General features: G+C 44.5%; 2 protein-coding genes across 7 annotated transcripts in view; both read left to right on the top strand.

Moving 5' to 3' along the window:
* TCP11L2 (t-complex 11 like 2) overlaps positions 1–11,377 on the top strand; it is a 53,660-nt gene extending 42,283 nt beyond the window's left edge. For 4 of the 5 annotated variants that reach the window (XM_036760885.1, XM_036760887.1, XM_036760888.1 and 1 more), the window contains 4 exons: positions 1,664–1,851; positions 3,461–3,642; positions 6,416–6,585; positions 8,816–10,188. In XM_036760885.1, coding sequence (XP_036616780.1) covers positions 1,664–1,851; positions 3,461–3,642; positions 6,416–6,585; positions 8,816–9,060 — 785 coding nt within the window. In that variant the 3' untranslated portion in view covers positions 9,061–10,188. Of the gene's footprint in view, positions 1–1,663; positions 1,852–3,460; positions 3,643–6,415; positions 6,586–8,815 lie in introns of all 5 variants that reach the window. The other variant, XM_036760884.1, reaches the window with a different exon arrangement.
* Positions 11,378–16,333: 4,956 nt separating this feature from the next.
* Positions 16,334–23,583, top strand: part of POLR3B (RNA polymerase III subunit B) — a 138,752-nt gene continuing 131,502 nt past the window's right edge. Inside the window, exons 1-5 of one of the 2 annotated variants that reach the window (XM_036760385.1) lie at positions 16,334–16,580; positions 19,715–19,747; positions 21,285–21,341; positions 21,424–21,488; positions 22,080–22,155. In XM_036760385.1, coding sequence (XP_036616280.1) covers positions 16,509–16,580; positions 19,715–19,747; positions 21,285–21,341; positions 21,424–21,488; positions 22,080–22,155 — 303 coding nt within the window. In that variant the 5' untranslated portion in view covers positions 16,334–16,508. The remainder of the gene's footprint in view (positions 16,581–19,714; positions 19,748–21,284; positions 21,342–21,423; positions 21,489–22,079; positions 22,156–23,583) is intronic. The other variant, XM_036760386.1, reaches the window with a different exon arrangement.

Below are 23,583 nucleotides of genomic sequence, written 5' to 3' on the forward strand. Positions count from 1 at the left end.
TTCAGGGGTGCAGCCTCCGGGCCACATGTGGCTCTCTAGGCCCTCGACTGCAGCACTTTGACTGAATCCAAACTTTGCAGAACAAATCCTTTTATTAAGGATATCTAAGCCTTACATAATTGCTCATCCAGGACTTTATTTTTTTGGGGGGGAGGGGCAATCAGGGTTAAATGACTTGCTCAGGGTCACACAGCTAGTAAGTGTCAAGTGTCTAAGGCCAGATTTGAAATCAGGTCCTCCTGACTCCAGGGCCTGTACTCTATCCATTGTGCCACCTAGCTGCCCCTCATCTAGGACTTTTATAGCACCTACTATGTGTTGTCAGTATACTAGACATCAGTGATTCGGAGATAAAGAATGAAGCAACGCCGACTCTCTATCAGGGAGGTGACCTGTGTATGTGCAAGTACAGACAGAATAATTCTAAACAGAATCAATGCAAGGTAAAGACAAGGGAGTCTGGGAGGAGGGAAGCTAGCATTTGGGGAGACCGAGACAGGTTTCATGTCGAAGGTGGGGCTTGAGCTGTTTCTTGAAGGAATTGAGGGCTTCTTTGAGGTGCAGGTGAGGAGTGAGGGCATCCTAGGCGTGAGGGATGGTCAGCGCAAGGGCATGGACTCTGGAGATGGAGTGTCACATGTGAGGAAGAGAGAGAGAGAGGCCAGTTTAACTAGATCCTGGAGTATGGGAGAAGGAGTAATGTCCAGTGAGGCGGAAAAGATAGGTTAGGGCCAGGTCATGGTGTTGTTCAGTTGTGTCTGACTTTTTGTGTCCCCATTTGTGGCTTTCCTGGCAGAGATCCTGGAGTGGTTTGCCATTTCCTTCTCCAGCTCATTTTACAGATGAGGAAACTGAGGCCAACAGGGTGAAGTGACTTGCTCAGGGTCCCACATCTAGTGTCTGAGGCTGGATTTGAACTCAGGAAAATGAGCCTTCCTGACTCTAGGCCTGGCACCCTGTGCACTATGGCGCCACCTAGCGGCCTCTGCATGTAGTAGGAATGTAATAAACAGTGACTGTCATTCCTACGCTGGTAGATCTAGGGCTGGGAGGAACCTCAGACCCCATCTCGTTGGACGCTCCTTTTACAGCAGAAGAAACTTTTAGCCTGTGAAGGTTTACCCCATTGCCTCACTCGTCTGGGCCATTTTGCTGGTGCGGGTGGCCCAGGCCATTAGGAAGACCCCAGTGTGTTTCTGTTATTCCGTCACACTCACTTTTCAGACTTTTTATTCTCATAGATTTAGAGCTGGAAGAGGCCTTCCTGGCCAGCTAATCTAGCCCCTTCATCCCAAAGAGGTAAAAAGACTTGCCCAAAGTCACTGAGCAACAAGCTTTACAACACTGAGAGCAGAGGGAAATTCAGACACAGGTCTAGAACTGGAAGGCCTTTAGTGCTGCCCCCTCACTATGCAGACAGGGGAAACTGAGGCCCAAAGACACAAAGGCCAAGCTTTTAAGTGGCAGAACTAGAATTTGAACCCAGAACCTCTTCCTTCCAGCTCTGGCACGGACTTTACCAAGCTGCCTCCTCTATGTGCCAGCTTCTGAAAGGCAGAACAGTAGAAATGATGAGGATGAGGATGATGATGCTAACTAGCATCCTTCTGGCCCTTTAAGGTTTGCAGAACCCTACATTCATTGTCTGACCATTCCCTTCCAGGTGCCCTGGACGTCACCAAGGAGTGGATAAAGGAATCTGTCAATGAAGAATTGTTCTCTCTTTCGGAAAACACCCCCTGTCCTGGGGCTGGGAGTAGCCCCGGCCCCAGCCTGAGCCCCACCACGGTGCTAAACAACAGTTACCTGAAGCTGCTGCATTGGGACTACCGGAAGAAGGAGTTACCTGAGGTGACCGCTCCCGGGGGTTGTCTGCATTTTAATCCTCTGCTTCCTGGGAATTTGCTCAGCTCCTGTACCTGAAATAGTGTGTAATTGACACCACTTGCTGAGATAATTACAAGAACAGCTGATGTTTATTTAGAAAGCACTTTCCCGGGGAGACTCCCATATCCTGTAGTAAGGACTAAGTTGGTGCTTTTGGTCTTCCTGCGGAAACTGAGGTAGAGAGACTGAGGTGGGGAGGAGGGGATGTTAAGGAACTTGCCCAGAGTCACATAGCTGTAACTTTTGTGTCTAAGACTCTGCCGACATTTGAACTCGGGTCTTTCTGACTCTACGCCCAGCGCCCTACCCACTAGACCACAGTGCCTCTAAAATGAGGTCATATTCTCAAGTATAACATAGTTAGAGAGGTCGGGTAGGGTAGTGGTAAGGGTGTAGTGCTAGGAGTCAGGCAATGAGAGGTGGAGGTCTGTGTTTGTTTCCCCAGCACCTAGCCCAATGCCTGGGAGCTGTGTAGTAGGGCCTTCCTAAAGGCTTGCTGATTGCTTGATTGTGTGACCCTGGGTTAGTCACATCCTCTATTTTATCTGCAGTTTCCACATCTGTAAAAGAGAGAAAACAATTCTTAAATTACTCACCTCACAAAGTTGTGGAAACAAATGAAATGTGAAGCCTTCTATCAGTGAGTCAGCAAGCATTTATTAAGCACCTACTGTGTGCCGGGTTTTGGGATACACAGAAAATAAAACATAGTGCCTGCCCTCAGGTGGCTTACAGTCTAATACTTAAAAAGCTGGTTTTATTATTACAGCTAACATGAATAATGTAAAGGCTGGGTGCCAGCTGGGTGCTGGTAGAACCACATCTCCCAGCTCTTCCACTAGTTACAATAACAGTAATGAATGAAAGCATTTATTAAGCACTTACTGGATGCTAGGCACTGGGTTAGGTCCTGGGGATACAAATAACAGAAAGGAAAACAGGCCGTACCCTCAAGGGGCCTACATTCTAATGAAGGGAGACCACGTATTTTGGTTTGAAAAATTACTGAGATGGTCAGTGAAGTCATAGGAGAGTGGACAGACACATATCTCATAGAGTAGCAAGAGTAGTGTTGATTTGATGATGGTTCTGGAACTGGAAGTGAGGCCAATGATATCCAGCAGGAAGTTGGCTGGAAAGAAGGTGGCTGGACCCACAAAGAGAAGCTTAGCCCCATACAATGGGCTATCCAGACGCTCACCAAGCAGATCACTGCAGGGGCCCAGGACAGGCAGTGGAAAGTGGAAAAGGATTATTCTCCAACGATATTAAGTGGCTGATCTGTAGCACATCTGTAGAGTTACCAGGGTACTTTACAGCAAGTATTTCATTTAAGCCCCGAAACACCCTAGATCCTAGAAATATTAGAATTAAATTTTACATGTGAGATTTGAAATGAAAATCCAGTGCTAAATCCATCATACCACATTGTCTTGGGCAAGTCTTAACCTCTCTGGGTTTTAGTTTCCTCATCTCTAAAATGAGGAAATTGGATTAGATGCTGCCTTGTGGGTCTGTGTTTTGGCTGTTTATTTTTTTTAAACGATTTTTTTGTTTTATTTTTATTGATCAGACACTAATGACAGATGGAACCCGTCTTCAGGAACTGACAGAAAGGCTAAATCAAATGAAGGTTATAGCCTGCCTGTCACTAATTACCAACAATATGGTGGGCACTCTGATAGAAGGCTTGCCTGAGCTCTCAGACCGACTGAAAAGGATTTCCACCGTCTTACTTGAAGGAATGAACAAAGAGTAAGTTCTTAAAGCCAACGTGGGTTCACTTTGTCCTGTCATCCTCTGGGATTGCCAAATGGGGTTTTCATGACTGTAACTTGGAGCTTCTTATGTGGTGGGTTTCCCCCACCTCCAGTGCCTTTTCATATTGCTCAAGGTTTATCGGGGTGGGTACCTGTGGCTTCAAGGCCACATGTGGCCCTTGAAGTTCTCAAGTGCGGCCCTTTGATAAGGGGATTTGTTCTGTGAAGTTTTGATTCAGTCAAAGGGCCACACTTGAGGATCTCAAAGGCCACTTGTAGCCTCGAGGCCACAGGTTCCCCATCCCTGGCATATATGTTCTTGGCTAAGATTAGGAGAGGGGTTTTCCATGGCTATTGCCAGAAAGGGTGTCATATTTTCACTTAGAATGGAGATGTTAGAACTCATCTTTGACTGTGCTGTTTGAACGAAGCCAAAAACCAAACCAAAAAACCCAACCTGCAAAACTCAGTTGTGGAAAGCTGCTATGAGTTTGGTTATCCTAAGGTACAGTTGTACCTCTGTTTCTGCCTTGGGTCCCCTCCTCCCTCCTTTTTTTCTTTGGTATCCACATTGCCCCTAATAGAAGGGAAGCTTCTTTTGAGTAGCGACTATTTCATTCTTTGTATCCCTGGGACCCAGAGAAGTACACAGTAAGTGCTTAATAAATGCTTACTGATTGGGCGGCAGGTTTGATCCAGGGGAAGGAGCCCTCACCTTCTCTGGAGTCAGATGGCTTGGGTTCACATCCCAGCTCAGGTACGTACATGTACCTGCAGGGCCCTTTCTGGCTTTTGCATTAACCTTATCCCTGTAACACGTAACAACAAGTATTTATTAAATGCCTATCATGTGGAAGGCACAAGTCCATTACACTCTCTGAGCCTTGGTTTCCTTTCCTGTAAAATGAGGATAAGATGACATTACCAGTTTCATGGGTTTGTTGTGGGGCTCAAATGAGATAAAACAGATGTAAAGTGCTTTTCAGGCTTTGGACTGGACGCCTCCTTTAGTCTCTTAGGACTCCAAATCTTTGATCTTAGGATAAATCACTTAATCTCACCCCAGTTTCCTCATCTGTTTAAGGGGTTGGGACTAGATGCCCATAAGGGACCCTTCCAGCTCTAGAGCTATTAGCGCAGCATCCCACAATGCTCTATGGGAACATCAGTCACTGTTATTATTAACGTGTCTTTATTACCAAGAGACAGCATGTGCTCCAGTGGTTATAGAGCCCTCTGTGAGTCAGGAAGACCTGAGTTCAAGTCCCACCTGTGGTACCTAGAGGCAACTAGGTGGTGGACTAGACAGTACTGGACTTGGAAAAGGAGGGAGATCTGAGTTCGAATAGTGCCTTGGACACTGTGTGTCTCTGGGCAAGTGCCTCGGCCTCTGTGCACTCGGTTTCCTCCTCTGTGAAATGAGGATAATAGCAGCCCCTCACCTACATGTGTATTGTGGAGATCTGAGGTGACCTATGCAAAGTGCTCTACAAACCTTACAGCATTATGAATGTTAGCTCTTGCCATTAGTCATGCTGGATGTGCCGCCCTGAGCAGGTCCCCATGACTCCCCTCTGAGGTGAAGATGCCAGTCTGCATTTGGAGGAGGAGATTCCCCACCTTGTGCTAATGAAGTCACATAATGAGAGGTAGAGGGCTGGGGACACCTGAGTTCAGGTCTCTCCTTTGGCTGTGAGACCCTGGGCAAGTCATGTGTGCTGATGGGTCTCAGCATCCCAGTGGGTAAAAAGACAGTCGTTGGACTGAATGGCCTGCAAGTGCCTTGTGTCTCTAAATCTGTGGTCCTGGGAGCACTGACTTGGAGGAGGTTCTGAAACCTACTCAAAGTGAGGGTGTGGGTGAGGAAGGGGTAAACTCCATCTACTGGCTGTCTGTACAGCTAGATGGGATCATCAGAAGTGCTTAATCGAGTGTGAAGTTTAGAAGAAGCAGTGGGGAATTTACAAGGAAATTGGTCAATTAATGTGTGACCCTAACTCTCTCCCTCTCTCCTTCTTCTTCTCCTCCTGTCTCTGCTTCTCTCCTTCCCCTTTCCCTCTCCTTCTCCCTCTCCCTCTTCTCCTCCTCCTCTTCTTATTTTCTCTTCTCTTCTTCCCTCTCTCCTTCCCCTTTCCCTCCTCTCCTCCTCTTCTCTTCTTCTTCTTCTTCTTCTTCTTCTTCTTTTCTTCTTCTTCTTCTTCTTCTTCTTCTTCTTCTTCTTCTTCTTCTTCTTCTTCTTCTTCTCCTTCTTCTTCTTCTCCTCCTCCTCCTCCTCCTCCTCATTCTCTCTCTTCTCTTCCTCCCTCTATCCTTCCCCTTTTCTTCTCCTTCTCCTCCTTCCTCCTCCTATCTTCTTCTTCTTCTTCTTCTTCTTCTTCTTCTTCTTCTTCTTCTTCTTCTTCTTCTTCTTCTTCTTCTTCTTCTTCTCCTTCTTCTTCTTCTCCTCCTCCTCCTCCTCCTCCTCATTCTCTCTCTTCTCTTCCTCCCTCTATCCTTCCCCTTTTCTTCTCCTTCTCCTCCTTCCTCCTCCTATCTTCTTCTTCTTCTTCTTCTTCTTCTTCTTCTTCTCCTCCTCCTCCACTTCCTCCCTGTCTCCTTCCCCTTTCCTTCTCCTCTCTCTCCTTCCTCCTCCTCTTCTTCTTCTTCTCTCTCTTTCTCTCTCTCTCCCCTCTTTCTCCCTCTCTCCTTCCCCCTCCCCCTCCCTCTCTTTCCCTCGGACCCTCTCTTCCTCCCCCTTCTCTTCTCTTTGCTGCCTCCCCCCACCAAAGGACTTTTAATCTCCAGGAGGCCTTGAATTCCATAGGCCTTCAGACTTGTGTTGAAGTCAACAAGTCCCTGGCAGAGAGAGGCTTATCCACACTGAGTCCTGAGATTCAGGCCAATCTTGTGGGTCAGCTCTCCAGCATCGCTGAGGGCAATCCCATCTGCTCCCTGATCGGTGAGTCTGGGCCTTCCAGGATCTGGGTAGAACTGCTTGAATGCTTGGGTTCTACACTGGCTTGCTTCTTTCTCCAAAGCCCCAACAAGGCATGCCTGAATGTCTTCACAGCCACTCCCAATGTTCTTCCAAAGTAGCATCATTTCATCTCAGCCAATGATTTTCAAGATTGATTAAAGACCTTTTGTACCTAGTTAAATGCCTTTGATAGGTTGAAGTGATGTAACTTGAAGTTGCTTTAAATGTGTACCCCTACCATTCTATTATTACTAATTACCTATTATTGTTGCTGATCTGTGTCAATAGAGGTCACTCTTATACCAATGAAATCACAGATCCTTGGGATGTAGAAAATGCTAAAATCCTTCAAAGTGGCCTTTTTGTTCCCTTTGGGGACATTTGAAGAAGCCATGGGCACTCCCTGCCTCGGCCATTTGTAGAGTCTTTGATACTCATCACTCTCTCACCCTGGTTTTCAGGCTCCAAAAAAAACAAAACAAAACCATATCCCCCTTATTCTGTGATTTTGGATTTCCCATTCAGCCCCACAAGCCAGATCTCTCTTCCTACAAAGTCTGGCTAGATGCCTGTGGGCTTGGAGCAGCCCTGGGCTTCTCTCTTATGAACAGCTGCTAAGCCTGTGTCCCTGTACATTCAGGTTTAGGGGAACTGAAGACAAGAGAAGTGGGTTGTGGAATGCGAGCTCTTCAAGGGCAGGATTTCTGGTGCCTGGTATGCAGTAGGTACTTAATAAATGCTTGGCGATTGTTCGATCCAATACAGTTTCAGCTCCTTGAGGGCAGAGACAGTTTTTTTTGTGTTTTTCCCCCCCTTTGTCGCCCCAGTTCCTTGCTCTTAGCTGCTGCTTGTTTAACTAATTGGAGAAGCAGGATTTGTGGGTTAGTGGGATTGGATCAAGAGTGTGAGGAACTGGTTTCAGACCCAGTCTCTACCATTCTCTCATTGTGGTACCTGGGTCTCTTAAGGTCCCTCTCAGTTCAGGCCCTGTGATCTGATGGATTTCCTTTTATGCTTTCCAGCGGGGATCTTGAGTGTGGGTGAGAAACTAATGGGATTGAGAGCTCATCTGGTCTGACCCTTTCATTGTACAGATGGGAAAACAGGCTTTGAGAGGGGAGGTGACTCCCCTAGGGTCACACAGCCAGTTAATAACTGAGGCAGGATTGATGACTCAGCATCCACTTCTCCACCAGGTCACCTACATCACCTCTCAAATTCAGTATTCTCACCAAGATCATGGGTATTGTGTGTGTATTAGCATGAGTGTCAGTGTGTGTGTGTGTGTGTGTGTGTGTGTGTGTGTGTGTGTGAGTGTGTAGGAAAAGGAACTGAATACACTGGAAAAGGGGAAGATTGATAGATCCCAGGAAAATGAAGCTTCGGAAAGACGGGGCTTTGTGCTTGGAGAGCTGGTAAATTTTACAACATTCCTTTGGAATGTCATTTTTTTTTTCACATGGAAATAAAGTGGTTATCGGGATGGAATCTGTCAATTTTTCAAAGTCAGAAATTGACCATCCCTAAGACTAGAAATATGGCGACTTGTCCAGATCACACCATCAGGATGTGAGGAATCTATTAGCAAATGGCCTCTCTGTACCTATTAATTAATGGACAGAATGGGTCGGTGGATATCATATATTGACCAGCCATGTTTCTCACTGCCACCAGCCCTCTCTCAAAAGTATTTTGGACTACTTCTCGTACTTAAAAACAACAACAAAAAAGCATCTCATTTTTCCCCCTTGGTCAGTAGTTACTAAAGACTCCAAAATGCTGTTCCAAGACAAAAGACCACAGCAGTCCCCACCCTTGAGGAGTTTCCCCTCTACTGAAAAAACATAAAGAATAAACAAAGTGTCCTGGAGGAGTGGATAGAGGGCCCTGGACTTGGAATCAAGAAGATCTCTGTTCATATCTCAGCTTTGATACTTGCTGTGTGACCCTGAGAAAAAAAAAAAAAACTCTGGACCTCAGTTTTCTCATCTGTAAAATGAGGAGATTGGACTCAGTGACTTCTAAGGTCCCTTCCAGCCCTGTGTCTGTGGTCCTAGGTCACTAAAGTTTTCAGGGCCTTGGTTTTCCTCATCTGTAAAATGATGGGGTTGTACCTGATGATTTCTAAAGTCTCTCCCAATTTTAAATCCGTGATCCTATAAGGCACAATCGCTTCCCTCACTCACAAAGCTTCCTGCATTTATTTTTTCAGATAAACGAATTCATCTGTATATGAAGAGTCTCCTCAGTCTTCCAAGCCATCAGAAATGCATGCCCCCCGTGCCTGGGGGCCTCACCGTTATCCAGTCTGAGCTGGAGTCTCTGGGCTCTCAGTATGCAGCCATTGTAAACCTTAATAAACAAGTATACGGACCCTTTTATGCCAATATCCTCCGAAAACTCCTCTTCATCGAGGAAGGAGGGAGGACAGCAGGAACTGACCCTCCCAGCAACTAGTAGTGAACTGGCATCGGAAAGAGGACTGGGCATGTGAGAACATTGTACCCAGTCCTTTCCCTACATACGCATTACAAGGATTATGGCATATTCCCTGTACCCCCGTCTGCCTTTCGGGGTTACCTGGGATCTGTGTAACTCCTTTCGAGCTAGTTATAGGGCATATGCCCCACACATTCTGTCCCTCTTTGAAAACTTATTGGAAGGAGACCATGGTGTTTTTTGTTTTTGTTCTTTTAAAAGAGAGACTTCTGGACAGGAAACAATTTATGATGGATTCTATCACCTGTATGTGATGTTTTTGTTAAAGTTTCCTCAATCCCGTGATCCTAATGGCATTAATATTGGCCTTAACTACTCAGATGTGTAGGCCAGGTGTTACCCCTCCTAACTTGTCCCTTACGGAATCTAATTTTTGTTTTGGCACAACTTTTGAGAGGGTTATGGGTCGGGGAACAGTGAGGAGAGTCACCAAAGGGATCCCCAAATCCCTCTCATTAAATGTACTGGCAAAATGAAGTAAGTCAATACAATTGTAGCTGAAACATACAATTGATTTTATTATTACTGGGTAAGAAGCTTCCATAGGCTTTCCCCCTTCCCTGGGATCTGAGCACTTCCCTGGAAAGGTTTACCTGTCAAGTACCAAACCACTTGTCAGTATTTGTATCCTATCTGAAATCTTTGAAAGCCATGTTGTTTTGACATCATCGGAAAAACCACTAGGGTGTAGCTTGTTAGAAACCAATCACTTCTAGGAAATTTAATGCTGGAGGCTGCATCTTCTCTACGTGCAACCGATGGAAAAGTCTGCAAGGCGACAGCCTTCTGTGGCGGCTGAGCTTTAGCCAAGAGGTTCCTTGTAGATCTCAGCCAATCAGATGGGAAAAATGGAAGTGATGTTGCCTTTTAAAGGGAGCTGGAAAAATGGAAGAGATGTTGCCTTTTAAAGGGAGCCTTGGATGACAGAACATTAGGTTTGCTTGGGAGAGAAAAAGAAAGAGGGAAGGGATCTGGGATGTTGCCAAGCAGCAAACCTTGGGTTGTGTTTGTGTTTGTGGTTTTTTTTTACATGAATTTTACATCTGAAAAGAGAAATAAAATGAACTTGAGCTTCTGTATCACTTAGCTTTGATGTCTACTAATCTACTTTATGTCTGTTTTATTGGTATTGTTAAGCATTCAGAATACTTTGAGAAGTTGGGCCCTCATGGACCTTTGGTTTTTAAAGACAAGTGCATGTTACAGAATTTTGGTCTTCACTGAGGATCGGGGAAATGCACCAGCATTAGGATAGACCTCCCAGGGGGATTGCTCCTCTTGTATAAAACCATTTCTTGATGGATGATTTTTCTCAGTTAACTTGATTGAACATATACTTTTTTGTAGCTTAGGGGGTTGTTTATGTGTGAGAAGAGAGGGTTTCTTTAGTTATTATGTTATTTGTCTCCTTCTCAAGTCTCTAGCTATCCTCCCCACCACCACCACTGCTGTTCCCCTCCTCTCCCATACATCCTCATCGATTTGGGGATATCCTTTGGGGACTCCTTTATGATTTTGATAGTTAAAGAAAATGTCAGGGTGAATGAGGTATCTCTGATCTTTATATGCCCAAATCTGAGCATATTCACTTATTTTCTCCCTGAATGACCAATTAAAAATATACGCCATATACATGGGGACAGTTGTCCGAATGGAACTCTATTTCATGGGCACAGCAAGGCACTGTGCCACCCCTCTCCCTGGCACAGCTTCCATTCAGTAAGGTGCTGAATATAACTTGGTGTTTCTCAAATTCTCTGTCCTGTTCTTTAACCCACATTAAGGGCTTAGAAGGTATAGCTCCAGTAAGTCACATTTTATCTCTTCCAGTAAGTGACCATCCTGTTTAAAACAGGGAGATAAGAGCAGAGCATGTTTTTACCATAAAGTTTGAATCCAGTTGTGATTCTTTTATGCACTTAATTTATATCGCAAGAAAAAAATTTACACTTTTTAAAAAATTACATTTTTAAAAAAGGGCATTTTATTTTTAAAAAGTGACAAAATGAGTTTGTCTCTGGATTTAGGCAACTTGCATTGATGAAGGTGTCTCAGTCCCATTCATCCTAAGCTTGCTTAAACGTTGGCTTCCATTTTTAAGTTTTTAAACATGGTCATGTTTTACTATGCAAGGTTTATTAAATGTAAAACTAATATTTTAACGTATCGCATAAATTCTGTTTTTGAAAATTTTGGTAGGAATCTGTTCCATGCAAGCTGGCAATGTTGTTGTTGCTTTTCCAGTTAAATATTAAAGCATTGACTTAAAAAATGACTTGTTGTGTCTGTTTCATTGGGGGGGATTTTCAGAGACTCATCCAATATTGCTGACCCTTAGGGACTTTAAGCATCTGTCAGTCAGGGCATCGTCATCTTTCTGTCATAACCCACCAGTTTCTTCTGCTGTTTGTAAAATAATTTTATTTTTGGTTATTCTATTTTTGTTTTATTTATTTTTGTTATTTTATGTTATTCTGTACTTGACAAATGCCAATAATTGTGGACATTTCTATATACAGAAGAGAACAGGAAAAGGAGGATTGTAGATGAAATTTTAAATCTCTCTTAAAAAGCATATCATCAATCAGTCATTTATTAAGTACCATCTATGCTAGTTAGGAATACAAGTACAAAGACTGAAAAGATCCCTACTTGGAATGAGTTCACATTCTAAAGTAATAAATTCATTATGTAGTTTCAAAGCTGTCCTGCTATCTGTGTCTTCCTCTGAATTGCCCTTGGTTCTCTTTCGTCCATTAAAAAAAATGCTTCAATGGCAATTTTTTCTTTCTTTTTGGCCATAACAATCATGAGCCCATTTCCTTGCTCTCACCCTCCACTTAAAAAAAAAATAAAAACAAAAATTTCTCTTGTTATCAATAAGTATTATCAAACAAACAAACAAAAAAATCCATGCCTTGACAACGTCTGCAAACGTATGTCTCCTTCTGCATCTCTGACGGGAAGTGAGGAATCTGATTCATTACGAGTCTCTTCTGCTGTTTTCCAAGTGACTCTCGTCCCTTATATCTCTGCTTTGGGGCTTGGTATAGTGGGGACAGGGCTGGACTTGGGAGTCAGATCTAGGCTGCAATCTCATCTGTGCCGAGTGCCTTGCTGGGTGCCCATGGTTGGAGTGGTTCTGGTGGGGGCACTCAACAACCAGGGAGAAATCAGTAAAGACTCCTGTAGTGGCTGAAACTTGAAGTGAACTTTGCTGGGCCCACAAGGTTCCAGGAAGCAGAGGTGAGAAGGAAGAGCATTCCAGGTATGGGCCCATGGGGAAGAATGGGGGCTGAGGCTTATGGGACCTGGCCAAATTATGTCCTCTGTTCAGTCACTTTAGTCATGTTTAACTCTCCTGTGACCCCAGGTGGGGTTTTCTTGGCAGAAATACTGGAACAGTCTGCCATTTCCTTCTCCAGCTCATTTTACAGATGAGGAAACTGAGGCAAACAGGGTAAGTGACTTGCTCTGAGTCACGCAACCCGCGTCTGGGGCAGGATTTGAACTCGGGTCTTCCTGACTCCAAATCCAGCACTCTCGTCCAGTGTGCCACCTAACTGATTAGGTAAGTAGCTTTGTAATCAGAGGAACTGGGTTCAAATCCTGCCACTTTTTACCAGTATGAGTTTGGACAAGTCACTTCAGTTTTCTAGGCCTTTGTTTACACATCTATAAAATCAATGAGCTGGACCAGATGACCTCCACAATCCTTTCTACCTTTGTGTCTATGATCCTATGCTTTGGAAGGGAGGAGGAAGGAAATACTTTCTGATGGGGATAGGGAAGAGAAATCAGGGAAGGCTTCTTGGAGGAGGTGGCATTTGACTTGCATCTTTACAGTTCAATGAGATTTCCAAAAGTCAAGATGGGATGGAGTTGGCATCTTCAGCCACCTCTCCTGCTTTCCCTTCTTTCTCCATAACATCCAGCATGGGTGCTGTCTGAGGTTCAAGGACGTTAGACCATTCTTGCGAGGTCACCACAGGTGGAACTGATAATTTCAGACATTAGACTGTGAGCAGAGACAGAAGGGAAGGATGTCGACACTTTCATAATGAAACCTAACGGCTTTTCTTCACTCTTTGCACTTGTCCAAACTAGAAGCATGAGTCCAATGAGCAATTATTAAGCACCTACTCTATACCAGAGGAGAGGCAGCGTGGTGTGGTGGCTAGAGAGCTGGCTGCTGAGTCAGAAAGATCTGGGTTCAAGTTTTGCCTTTGTGTGTGAGTCCCTGGACAAGTCACATAACCTCATGGTAACCCAAGCAACTTCCTAAACCTATAAGGTGTAGAGGTCTAGAGCTCCACTGGCAAAGAAAATTTCTCCCTGGAAGCTCCTCCAGTTCCTTGTCCCAAAAGGGGCTGGGGAGGGGGGCCTGCTCTGGGCTTGGTGCTGAGGCTACAAATCCAGAAATGAAACTGTTCTTGTCCTCAGGGAGCTTACAGTGTACCTGTAATATACCTTATTATTAATAATCATTATTAATAACAAATAATTATGCCTTATCTTCTCTGTAAGACATGAAAAATGACTTCTGTGGAATCTACAATTCAGCTTGTCTTATCTCCCGCTTCTGGGCTTTTGTTCCAGCTGCCCCACCATACCTGGAGTACTCTTGCTCATCTCAGCTCCTGGCTTTCCCTGGGTTCCTTCAAGACTCAATGCAAACTTCACCTCCTGGTCCTCCCAGCTTGGGCCTTTCCCTCTCACATGACCTTCCATTTACTCTCTATATACCTAGTGTGGACTTAACTATTAAGATGCCATTTTTCTGAGTTCAAATCCAGCCTTAGACACTTACTAGCTGTGTGACCCTGGGCAAGTCACTTAGCCCTGTTTGCCTCAGTTTCCTCATCTGTAAAATGAGCTGGAGAAGGAAATGGCAAACCACTCCAGTATGTTTGCCAAGAAGAACCCAAAGGGGGTAACAGAAAGTCAGACATGACTGAAATGACTGAACGTTAAAATGTTGTCTCTTTCCCTTTCTGTGTGCTACCACCCAATGCTCAGCCCTAGCCTCTCACATCAGAGGCACTTGTTAAATGCTTGTTCCTTGATGAATTAATGACCCACAATCCTGACAAGGCTTCACAGGGACCCCTTTAACCTCTGGAGCCTCTGAAGGGCTCCTAGATTCTATGGGAGGAGAGGATGTCTGCAGATGTCTTGGGAATTTCTATAGTAAATGGATGTCTTATTGAGATTTGAAGGCTTCCAGCCTCTTATCTCCTTAAACGGAAATCTCCGTTTGATGGGAAACTCTTCAGGATATTTGAGTGGGCCCCATGGAAGAGAGCCAATGAGCATGGAGAGCTCCAGGAAATTCTTGAGTCAACCGAGGTCCTTTCAAACAAAAGCCTTTTTCAAAACCAACCAAGCCAGGAGAGGGAAATGAACTCATAGTTTTTCCCACCCAGACCCCTGGATTCAATGGTTGGTACTTGGTGCTCTCCTTGGTAGGATTTCAAGAGTTTAAAGTACACCCATGGAAAAAACCTCCCCAGGTGCTCACTGATACTTGAAATTCCACATTCAAGGTTGTTTACCCCAACTACCCCATTCTCTCTTTGGATCCAGTGACCCTAAGGAGTAATCATTACTGGAACAGACTTGCAGAAAGGAACCAAGTCTTTCTGTAGGCTCCAGTAAGGAATTGATGAGCCCTTGATAAATATTGGTTGGATCTATCCTTCATCCACCCTTTGCGGTGACTGAGTTGATCAGATATTTTGAGGAAGGCAGATTGTGACAGAGAAAGCACTAGGTGAACTTTGAGGATGTTGGGAGAGGCGAAGGAGACTGAGGGCCCCCCAAAATGGAGGCTGTGGATTGAAAGACATCTCCTTCCTCATTTTACCTGAGGCCTGTGCTGGGGAAGGCATTCTGATGTGGTTTCCTGTCTGCCCTTTGAAGCACACCTTGCGACAACATTGTTCTTCTAAACATTTTCAAAATGATGCTAAAAGAGCATGGCAGAGTAAACTTCCGCCATCCTTAGTCCATCAACAAGCATTTATTAAGTGTATGTCCGGCTTGAGGTAGGTGAGTGGGTGGGTGCTATTATTATCCCAATTTTACAGATGGAGAAACTTTAAGCAACTTGCCCAGGGTCACAGAGTTTTTAAGTGTGTGGGGCTAGATTCGAACTCAGGTGTGTCTTGATATCTACCATGCCACTTTGCCTTCATGGGAGCCTCGCTGGAAGGCAGCTTAGAGGTGACTGAGCACAATGCCTTCATTTACAGATGGCGAAAGTGAAGTCCAGATAGATATTACATATGAACATATATGTCTATATATATATATACACAGAGATGTATGATATATGTATATGTACAAGATGCACATATACCATACATCCGATCACATGTATACATATATGCACATATATCACCTGTCACACAGTAGATACCATACATATACATTATATTAAACATAGCTTACACACACATTACACATAGCACATATATATGTATACACATCTGACAACAGTATACATAACTATAAAACATGTATGTAGCAAAACACACAAATGTCCATAAAATAGGTATCTATCACACATACATAAAGCTTACACAAATATTACACACACGCTCCTATATTGTATGTATATATTCCACATGTATTGGACATCTGACACATTATATGACCTCTTTTATGCACTATGCCTTTATTATAAAATACACAGAGGTATATATTGCCCATACCCCCATATTACATATATTATACATTACATTACACACATTACCCAAATTATATAGATATCTCGCATACATTAGACACACACAAAACACAGATATTACCTATACACGTAGCTTACATGTTATACATTATACGTGTTATATTACATATACACACCTTACACATATCTTTTAAAGTGACTTGTCCAGAGTCACACGGAGGTGCTTGGGGGTAGGATTTGAACTCAGGACCTGGGACTCTAAATCCAGTCCTCTACCCATCATATATAGCTATAACTATTCATTATGTATAGCTGGGGGTATGACGGGAAGGATAAGCCTCACGGAGGAGGTGGCCTTTGAGCAGAACGAAAAGACCTACGATCCTTTTTCCTAGGCTCGGGCCGCCACGTGGACGGCTGCTTTCCCCCTCCCCCTCCCCCTCCCCCCGCGCGAGCTCCCAGGGATGGGCGGGGCTAGTGACTTCGTTAAGGGGCGGGGCTCGGCCAGAGACACATCCGGGTCTTTCCAGTGAAGCCATAGGATCCTTAAAAAGCGGGCGGAACCTTTCCGCCGTCGCGTGTGGTACACTGCCCGGGGGGGAAGGGTTTGGGTGGCGCACCGCCGGGTGTTCACGCTCGTAGCGGTCCGCCTGCTGCCGCTGGGGTCGCCGAGGTGAAGCTGAGGAGGTGGGAGTAGCGGCAGAGACGGGAAGATATGGACGTGTTAGCCGAGGAGTTCGGGAACTTGACACCGGAGCAAGTGGCCGCTCCCATTCCCACGGTGGAGGTGAGTGAGGCGAAGGCGCCGGGACGCGAGTGTTGTTTGGGGGCGTTCCCTCCTGGGCTCCAGGGCTAGTCCGGGAATGTAGCTGGGGCTCTGCTCCGATGCCTACGGCGCACGCTCGGAGCTCTCCGCCCCGCCCTCTACCGGCGTTGGGGCTCTGGCTGCGCATGCTCCAACCTTGGCGCACGAGGTTTCTTCCCGGGGCTGTCAGTCCCCAGTCAGTTTCTTGGGAGCCGCTGGAGACGTCGGGCGCTGTCTCGCCCTGCTCCGTGGGATGGAGCTGCAGCTCCCACAGAATTGTCCTCCTGGACTTCCCCGCCTGAGGGTCATTCTACAAATAACGTATCAGTTCTGCTTTCTTTCCTTGCTTCATTATCACTTATCCTCCCCGAGTATTGGTCTTAAACAAGACATTGATCTTCATTTGCCTTCAACGGAAAATCCGTTTTATCTATCTTGGGGCTCTCAATAAGTCGATGACTGTTCTTATAGCGCCTCCCGTGTTAGGTCGTGGGAGAGAGACACAGTTTAGTTAAGGTTTCCTGCCCTAGGACCTGACCCGAGGTTTCACTGATAGGAAACTTCTGGATGAGAGAGCTCCCACTACCATGTTAGCTTGGCCCCTTCCCTGCAGCTTATAGTGTTTGAGAATTGAGCTTAAATGATTTTAAGGCCACAGTACTCAGGATCAGAGGCAGGACTCTTTGAATCCGGCCTTCTTTTATATCTATCCACTATACCATCCTCCTCAGTACGGAGATGCGATACATAAATAACTTAAACATGATGTGCCTAAGAGAAAAAAATATCGTTTGAGGTGGGTGGTGGGCAGTTGTTTCCCTACTTAGCTTCCCCAGGCTCGGGGAGTTCTCATTTAGAGAATTACGTTTAACGGATGACCAAGGAGCTCTTACTCTACATTTTTTACAGTCTCCTAGACTTCTTTCAGCTAGTATACCCTTGCTGATTGGATCCCATTGGGCCCATGTGTCACCACAGCCCTAGTTAGTGTGTATGTTGACTTTAATAGAGTACTATGAGAATGAATACAAAGGCATTTTTTAAACACTTATAAAGTGCCAAACACTATGCTAAGCCCTGAGGAGTCAAATACCATGACAGCTAACAGTAACTATGTTCCAGGCACTGTGGTAAGCACTTGACAAGTATCTCCTTTGATTCTCAAAACAGTGCTGGGAGGTAGATACTATTATTATCCCCATTTTACAGAGGAAGAAAGTTAAGTGGCTTGGCCAGGGTCACATAGCTAGGTAAGTGTCTGACATCAGATTTGAACTCAGGCCTTCTAACTCCAGGCCTAGCTCTATCCATTGAGCCACCTAGCTGCTTCCAAATACTAAAGCCAGAATGTGCTCACAGAGTTGATTTACAAAAGGTGCCTGGAAGTAGGGAACTAAGTAATGCATCGCTGGAGTCTGCTGAGCCAGTCGCTGGAGAGGGGGCAGTGTATGGTCAATGTCTTAGGGGGGGTAGGCTCTTGATAAGATTACTGAGTAGAGGGTTTTAGACCTGCTTTAATAAATCAGTTGTTGGAACATATATTGAGCCCCGAGATGTTTTCAATAAACTGCCTAGTGCCTCTCTCAACCTGTACTTGTACCATCTCACATTAGTCAGTCAACAGCCTGGTAAAAGAGAGACAAAGGACTGAACCGTGTCTTGTTCTTAAGACATCACATTTTACAAGGAAGGAGGATATGTACCCATTACAGTGGTAATGATGTTAATTAAATAGACCATGGCTGATGACTGATTAGGGGGCGGTGGGAGGGCTGCTCCATGACAGATACTTTCCAAGTTGCCATTATTAAATACCCTTTTGGTCTGCCCATTCACCAAGCTTCAAATCCACCCAACTCCTATTATATAGTTTATATCACGAGAAGCTTTGTTAGATGTTTTCCTAAACTCTAGGTAAGCTCTATGAACTTGCTCAGCTCTTCACTTTGAGCTAAGGAGTGAAGGAGGTTGCCCGGGTGTCAGAAGTGTCCTTGGCATGAATGAAGTCAGCATTCTCCACAATAGAGATGATCGTCTTTGGGAAGTGTGTGTCTCCCTATGTTATCCTTGTTTGATATTGATGCCAAGAGGTTCATGGAACAAATCTTCATTACTTTCTATCATCTCGCTGGAGGAGAGCTATCTTTATTTTGGAGAATCTCAATAATAATAGTGTTAAAAGCTAGCATTTTTATAGTGCATACTACTTGCTAGGCACTGCGCTTAGTGCTTTTTAAAAAAAAGAAAATCTCATTTGATCCTCACAACAAGAGGTAGGTGCTTTATTACCCCCATTTTACAGTTGAAGAAACTGTAAGAGGGTAAGTGACTTGCTCAAAGTCACGCAACTAGTGCAGTGTTAGAGGGCAGATTTGAACTGAGGACTTCCTGATTCTAGGCACAGCCTTCCATCCACTGGGCCACCTTTCTTGAGGAGAGGCTATATTTTGTTCTACTGAATCTACTATAATTAACAATAAGCACTGAGGGATCTTGTAATTTGCACATCTCATTCTCTCTCTCCACCTCTTGGCTATGGGCATTTTCTCTGGCTTGCCTGGCTTCTTCCAAGTTCCCGCCCAAACCCTGTCTTCTACAGGAAGCCTCTCCCAATCCCCCTTATTTCTAGTGCCTTCCCTCTCTTACTTCCTATTTGTCCTGTCTGCCAAACGGGACTGAAATCGTGCTGTAGAGGGCCAGTGAGTATGGGTCCAAACAGGCTTGTACCCTTCATCAGCTCCTGAAGGCATCCCTTTGTGGCACAGGAATTAATATAATCTCTGTGAGTCATCAGGAAAAGGGTAAAATAGATTTATTCCCCTTTAAAAAGGCAGAGAAGTGTGTAATACCTTTTAAAATAATTTCCATAAAAATAGTTAAAATGTACATCGTTTTGGTGCTTAAAGGAATAAGTTTCACATTTTTTGGAAAGGTCACTCATATGTACCTCCCTTCTCTGACAATGCCACAGGAGAAGGAAATGACTATTGTTACTTTAATAGTACTGACCTAGCTCTTGTATGGTTCAGTCGTTCTTATTTATAATAATGGCTAAAAATCTTTGACTAAATGGCATGTTTTATATAAATCCTAATTCTTACTGTTTTGGTTCACAGGAAAAATGGAGGTTGCTTCCAGCATTTCTAAAGGTCAGTGTTACACATTTAATATTCAGTCCCATATTCTTATATTAGAAAAGTCCATTTGATTTTCCTTTTTTTTTTTTTTTTTACAGTAAATCCTTGTCATTGGTATATTTTGACCAGTGCTGTGTGTCATGCCTGTTAAGAAATGGGGACCTAAGAAAGGAAGGAGGCCTGGATCCTGGCCCATAGGGGCTTGTGTTCTAGTTTGGGAGGCAGACCACATACATCAAGATAACTTAGCTTAACGTATTCTAAAGGCCAGATGAAAAATAGAGATAATGAGTGTCTGCCCCACAGATTTAGAGGATTAACAGTGTTGGAGGAACATCTGATGGAGGGCAGAAATTGAGATCTGGGCTTGAAAATAAGGGTTGAATTAGGTAGCTGGAGAGTTGGGGAAAAGGTAAGACTATACAAGACTGTCCCATTTGGGATGGAGCCAGTGTTGTTTATAGAGATATGGTGATGGGGTAGATGGAGATGAAGCAATGGTGGGCCTTCCTGAATTCTCAGACTCCTCCTTAGTGCTTCTCTCCCTACCTTGAGCATAACTGGCGTGGGGCTGTGGAGGCTTGTGGTGAAAGGCTGGGTGTCTTCAGATAGGCAGGTGCCACGCCCACAGTATTAATAAAGCCCTGCTTGGAGAAGAGAGCTCAGGGAGGGGAGTAATGATAGATAAGGTTCAGACATAAGCAGGGGCCAGGTTGTTGAAAGTCTTTGAGTTCCAGAAATTTAGGCTTTATCTCAGAGGTATCAGGGAGCCTTTGAATGCTTTGAGCTGGAAGTGATGTATGTAAATTGAGGTTTTCATCCTATTAGTCTGGTTGTGGTGTGTAAGATGGCCCAGAAAAAGAGAATGGAGGTAGAGAGACTGGCTGGAAGAGTAGCCAAGCACTTGGAGGAGGGCAGTGGAGGTGGAGTTGGAAGGAAAGGCCCTCTGCAAGAACTGTTTGGAAGGGATGGCTATGTCTCAGTGAAAGATTAGATGTGCTGGGAGCCTGCTAAGGTTTTGCCATGGAGGGTAAATGCTGGGAATACAGAGGCACCAGGAAGGTGGGCTTACCCTCAGGGAACTTAGATTCTGCTGCTGCTTTGAGGGGCAGGCAGATACTCCTCGCCTACTACTTGTCCAAGCCTTAGCTTCACTGGCTTCATTAAGCCCGAGCTCTCTGACCCATCGGGCCATAGTGAGCTGGGGGAGCTGCTCTTTGCCAAGTGGGAGACCAGTGAGGTGGACATCAACTGTCTGAAGTAGAGAAAGAGTGGGCTTAATGAACACAGGGTCAGCAATCCTTGGCCTCCTCCTGGCCGTGGACCAGCACAGGGTCTTCTTCTGTGGGCCTTTTATTGCTTCCAACTGGGTGATTTCTGGTGGTATAAAACACAGATTTTAGCCATGATGAGAGGTTTCTACTAAGCAAAATGTGGATCTTTTCCAAAAGTTTTGTCTTGAGGCAAGTTGACATCTTATGCTGGCCAAGGCTTAGTCTCAGATTTTGTTCTCTTGGTGCTGATCCTGGGACTTTTCTGATCCCTGTAGGTGAAAGGCCTTGTGAAGCAACATATCGATTCCTTCAATTATTTCATCAACGTAGAGGTGAGTGTGCCAAGTCTGAGGCCCAGAAACGGGGCATGAGAGTTACTTGCAAGACTAAGACTTCTTTCCATCTTGCCTGTAGATAAAGAAGATCATGAAAGCCAATGAAAAGGTCACCAGTGATGCTGACCCCATGTGGTACTTAAAGTAAGGAGAGGTTTGCTATTTTGTACAGAGTATGTTCTTTTAAGAAACATAGTAGCTCTTAACTAGGTTATGCCAACCGCCAAACAGCACAGCAGCCACGTCTTCTTTTAACCTTTAGTTCTCAAACTGAACTCTGTATTAAAAGAGGAGAAATATAGTTTGCTTGGACTTTGAAACCAATGGAAATCAGTCCAGTGCCCAGTAGAGTGTCTGCTAAGTAGGTAATATGATCATTATAGTGCAGCACTTCTACTTCCCATATTTTTATAGAAAGTTGTAAATTCATCCAAGAGGGACACCTTGATAATGTACCCTCGAAGTTATTTAAAGTTATTATGCTTTTTTTTTAACTCTTCCCTCCTCTTCTCTCCCAGAACAGTGCATTACACTTAACAGGAGTTAATATGTGTTTGTTGATGGGATGGATAAATACATTTGTGTAAATAAGAGAACCTCAGATTGAAGCTATCCCTTTAGATTTCAGATTTTAAGAGCCAACATATGATCCTGGTTGTTTTGGGTAAAGATAGACTGGTAGTTTTTTGAGTATACCAAATATAAGCATTGCTATTGGGTTTATTTGCTTTTCAGATATCTTAACATCTACGTGGGCCTCCCTGATGTTGAAGAAAGCTTTAATGTGACAAGGCCTGTGTCTCCTCACGAGGTAATTGGGGAACCTGATTTTTGGTGCCACTTTTCTTTTTAGTTACAGATATTCCTCCCACATTTTTGGAGGATAAACTTAGCTATCAATGTAAATTCAAATATATGAACACAGATAAAAGACAAAAACAAATAAATTGTAGGTTAAACCAATACATGTTGTTTATTTAAAGGGTTTTTTGCAGGGCAAAAGGATGAGGCCTATGATTTCTTAGGTCTAGGGAGCTCCCAGGGAGGAACTTCTGCCAATACAAAACTAAACTTTGGTAGTAACTTGGAGTTGTCTGAGGCGCTGAGGTGAGGGGCTCGCTCGGGGACCCAGAACCAGGCAGGACCTGCACCTAGGCTTGCCTGACCTGGAGGCTCTCTGCCCTCTGGACCACACTCACTGCCTCTCATTTGGAAAATGTGTGTACTAACTGTCACCAGGTGCTGGTGTTCAGTCATTTCAGTCGTGTCCATCTCTGTGACCCCATTTGGGGTTTTCTTGGCAAAGACACTGGAGTGGTTTTCCATTGCCTTCTCCAGCTCATTTTACAGATGAAACTGAGGCAAACAGGGTGAAGTGTCATGAGGTAGTCACAAAATCAGCTTCTTTGTTTCCATGTCTCCTGAATTTATGTTTTCCTCTCTAGGGATTGTTTTCCATGCCAGAATAATGATGAGGACAGTTCACATAGTGGTTTTAGGTTTGCTGAGTGCTGTGCAAATATCGTTTCCCCAGTTTTATAGATGGGAAAATGGAAGTGCAGAGAAATTGATGGATTAGCTCAAGGTCAGCCAACTAGTAAGTGTCTGAGGTGAGATTCGAACCCAGGTCTCCCGAGTCAGTCTAGGGCTCTTTCCCCTACTGCACATTGCTTCCTTTATCCACTTGGAGGGCCCAGCATGTGTCTGTCTCCAGGAAAGCCTTTTCTTTCTACTTGAGGCCGCATTTCCTTTCCTTGTTCTTGTGATTTGGGTGGCTTTTCACTATGTGCCTACGTGCCTCACACTATTACCTGATGCTTTTATTTGCATAAGTTAAGTACTTTAACTCACATTTACTTGGCACAACAGATAAGTGGGCAGTGAAGTTACTGTTTTCTTCCTTTTACAAATGAAGCAACTGAGTCTGAGTCTCGGAAGGGCTAAGTGACTTTTCCTGTGGTTTCACAGCTAGTTAGTGTTGGAACCAGGTCTAGACCCTCTGGGTCAGAGTTAGGCCATTTCCATGGTCCTACACTGCCTTTGATATTTATGTCTGTACAGAGCTTTGGGAGTGGACCTGTCTCCTTCATTCCAGTCCTTGGTTTATTCCCTCAACCCCCTCAGAGCTTCAGGTGACATTGGGTTATTTGGTCCATCATGTGATATAATGATTCATATTCAATCATTCATTGAAACCTGGGACCTGAAAATGGTGTCGCCCCCTCCCTCCCTCCCTCCC

Source organism: Trichosurus vulpecula, chromosome 5 (assembly GCF_011100635.1).
Source record: "Trichosurus vulpecula isolate mTriVul1 chromosome 5, mTriVul1.pri, whole genome shotgun sequence".
NCBI classification, from domain to species: Eukaryota; Metazoa; Chordata; class Mammalia; order Diprotodontia; family Phalangeridae; genus Trichosurus; species Trichosurus vulpecula.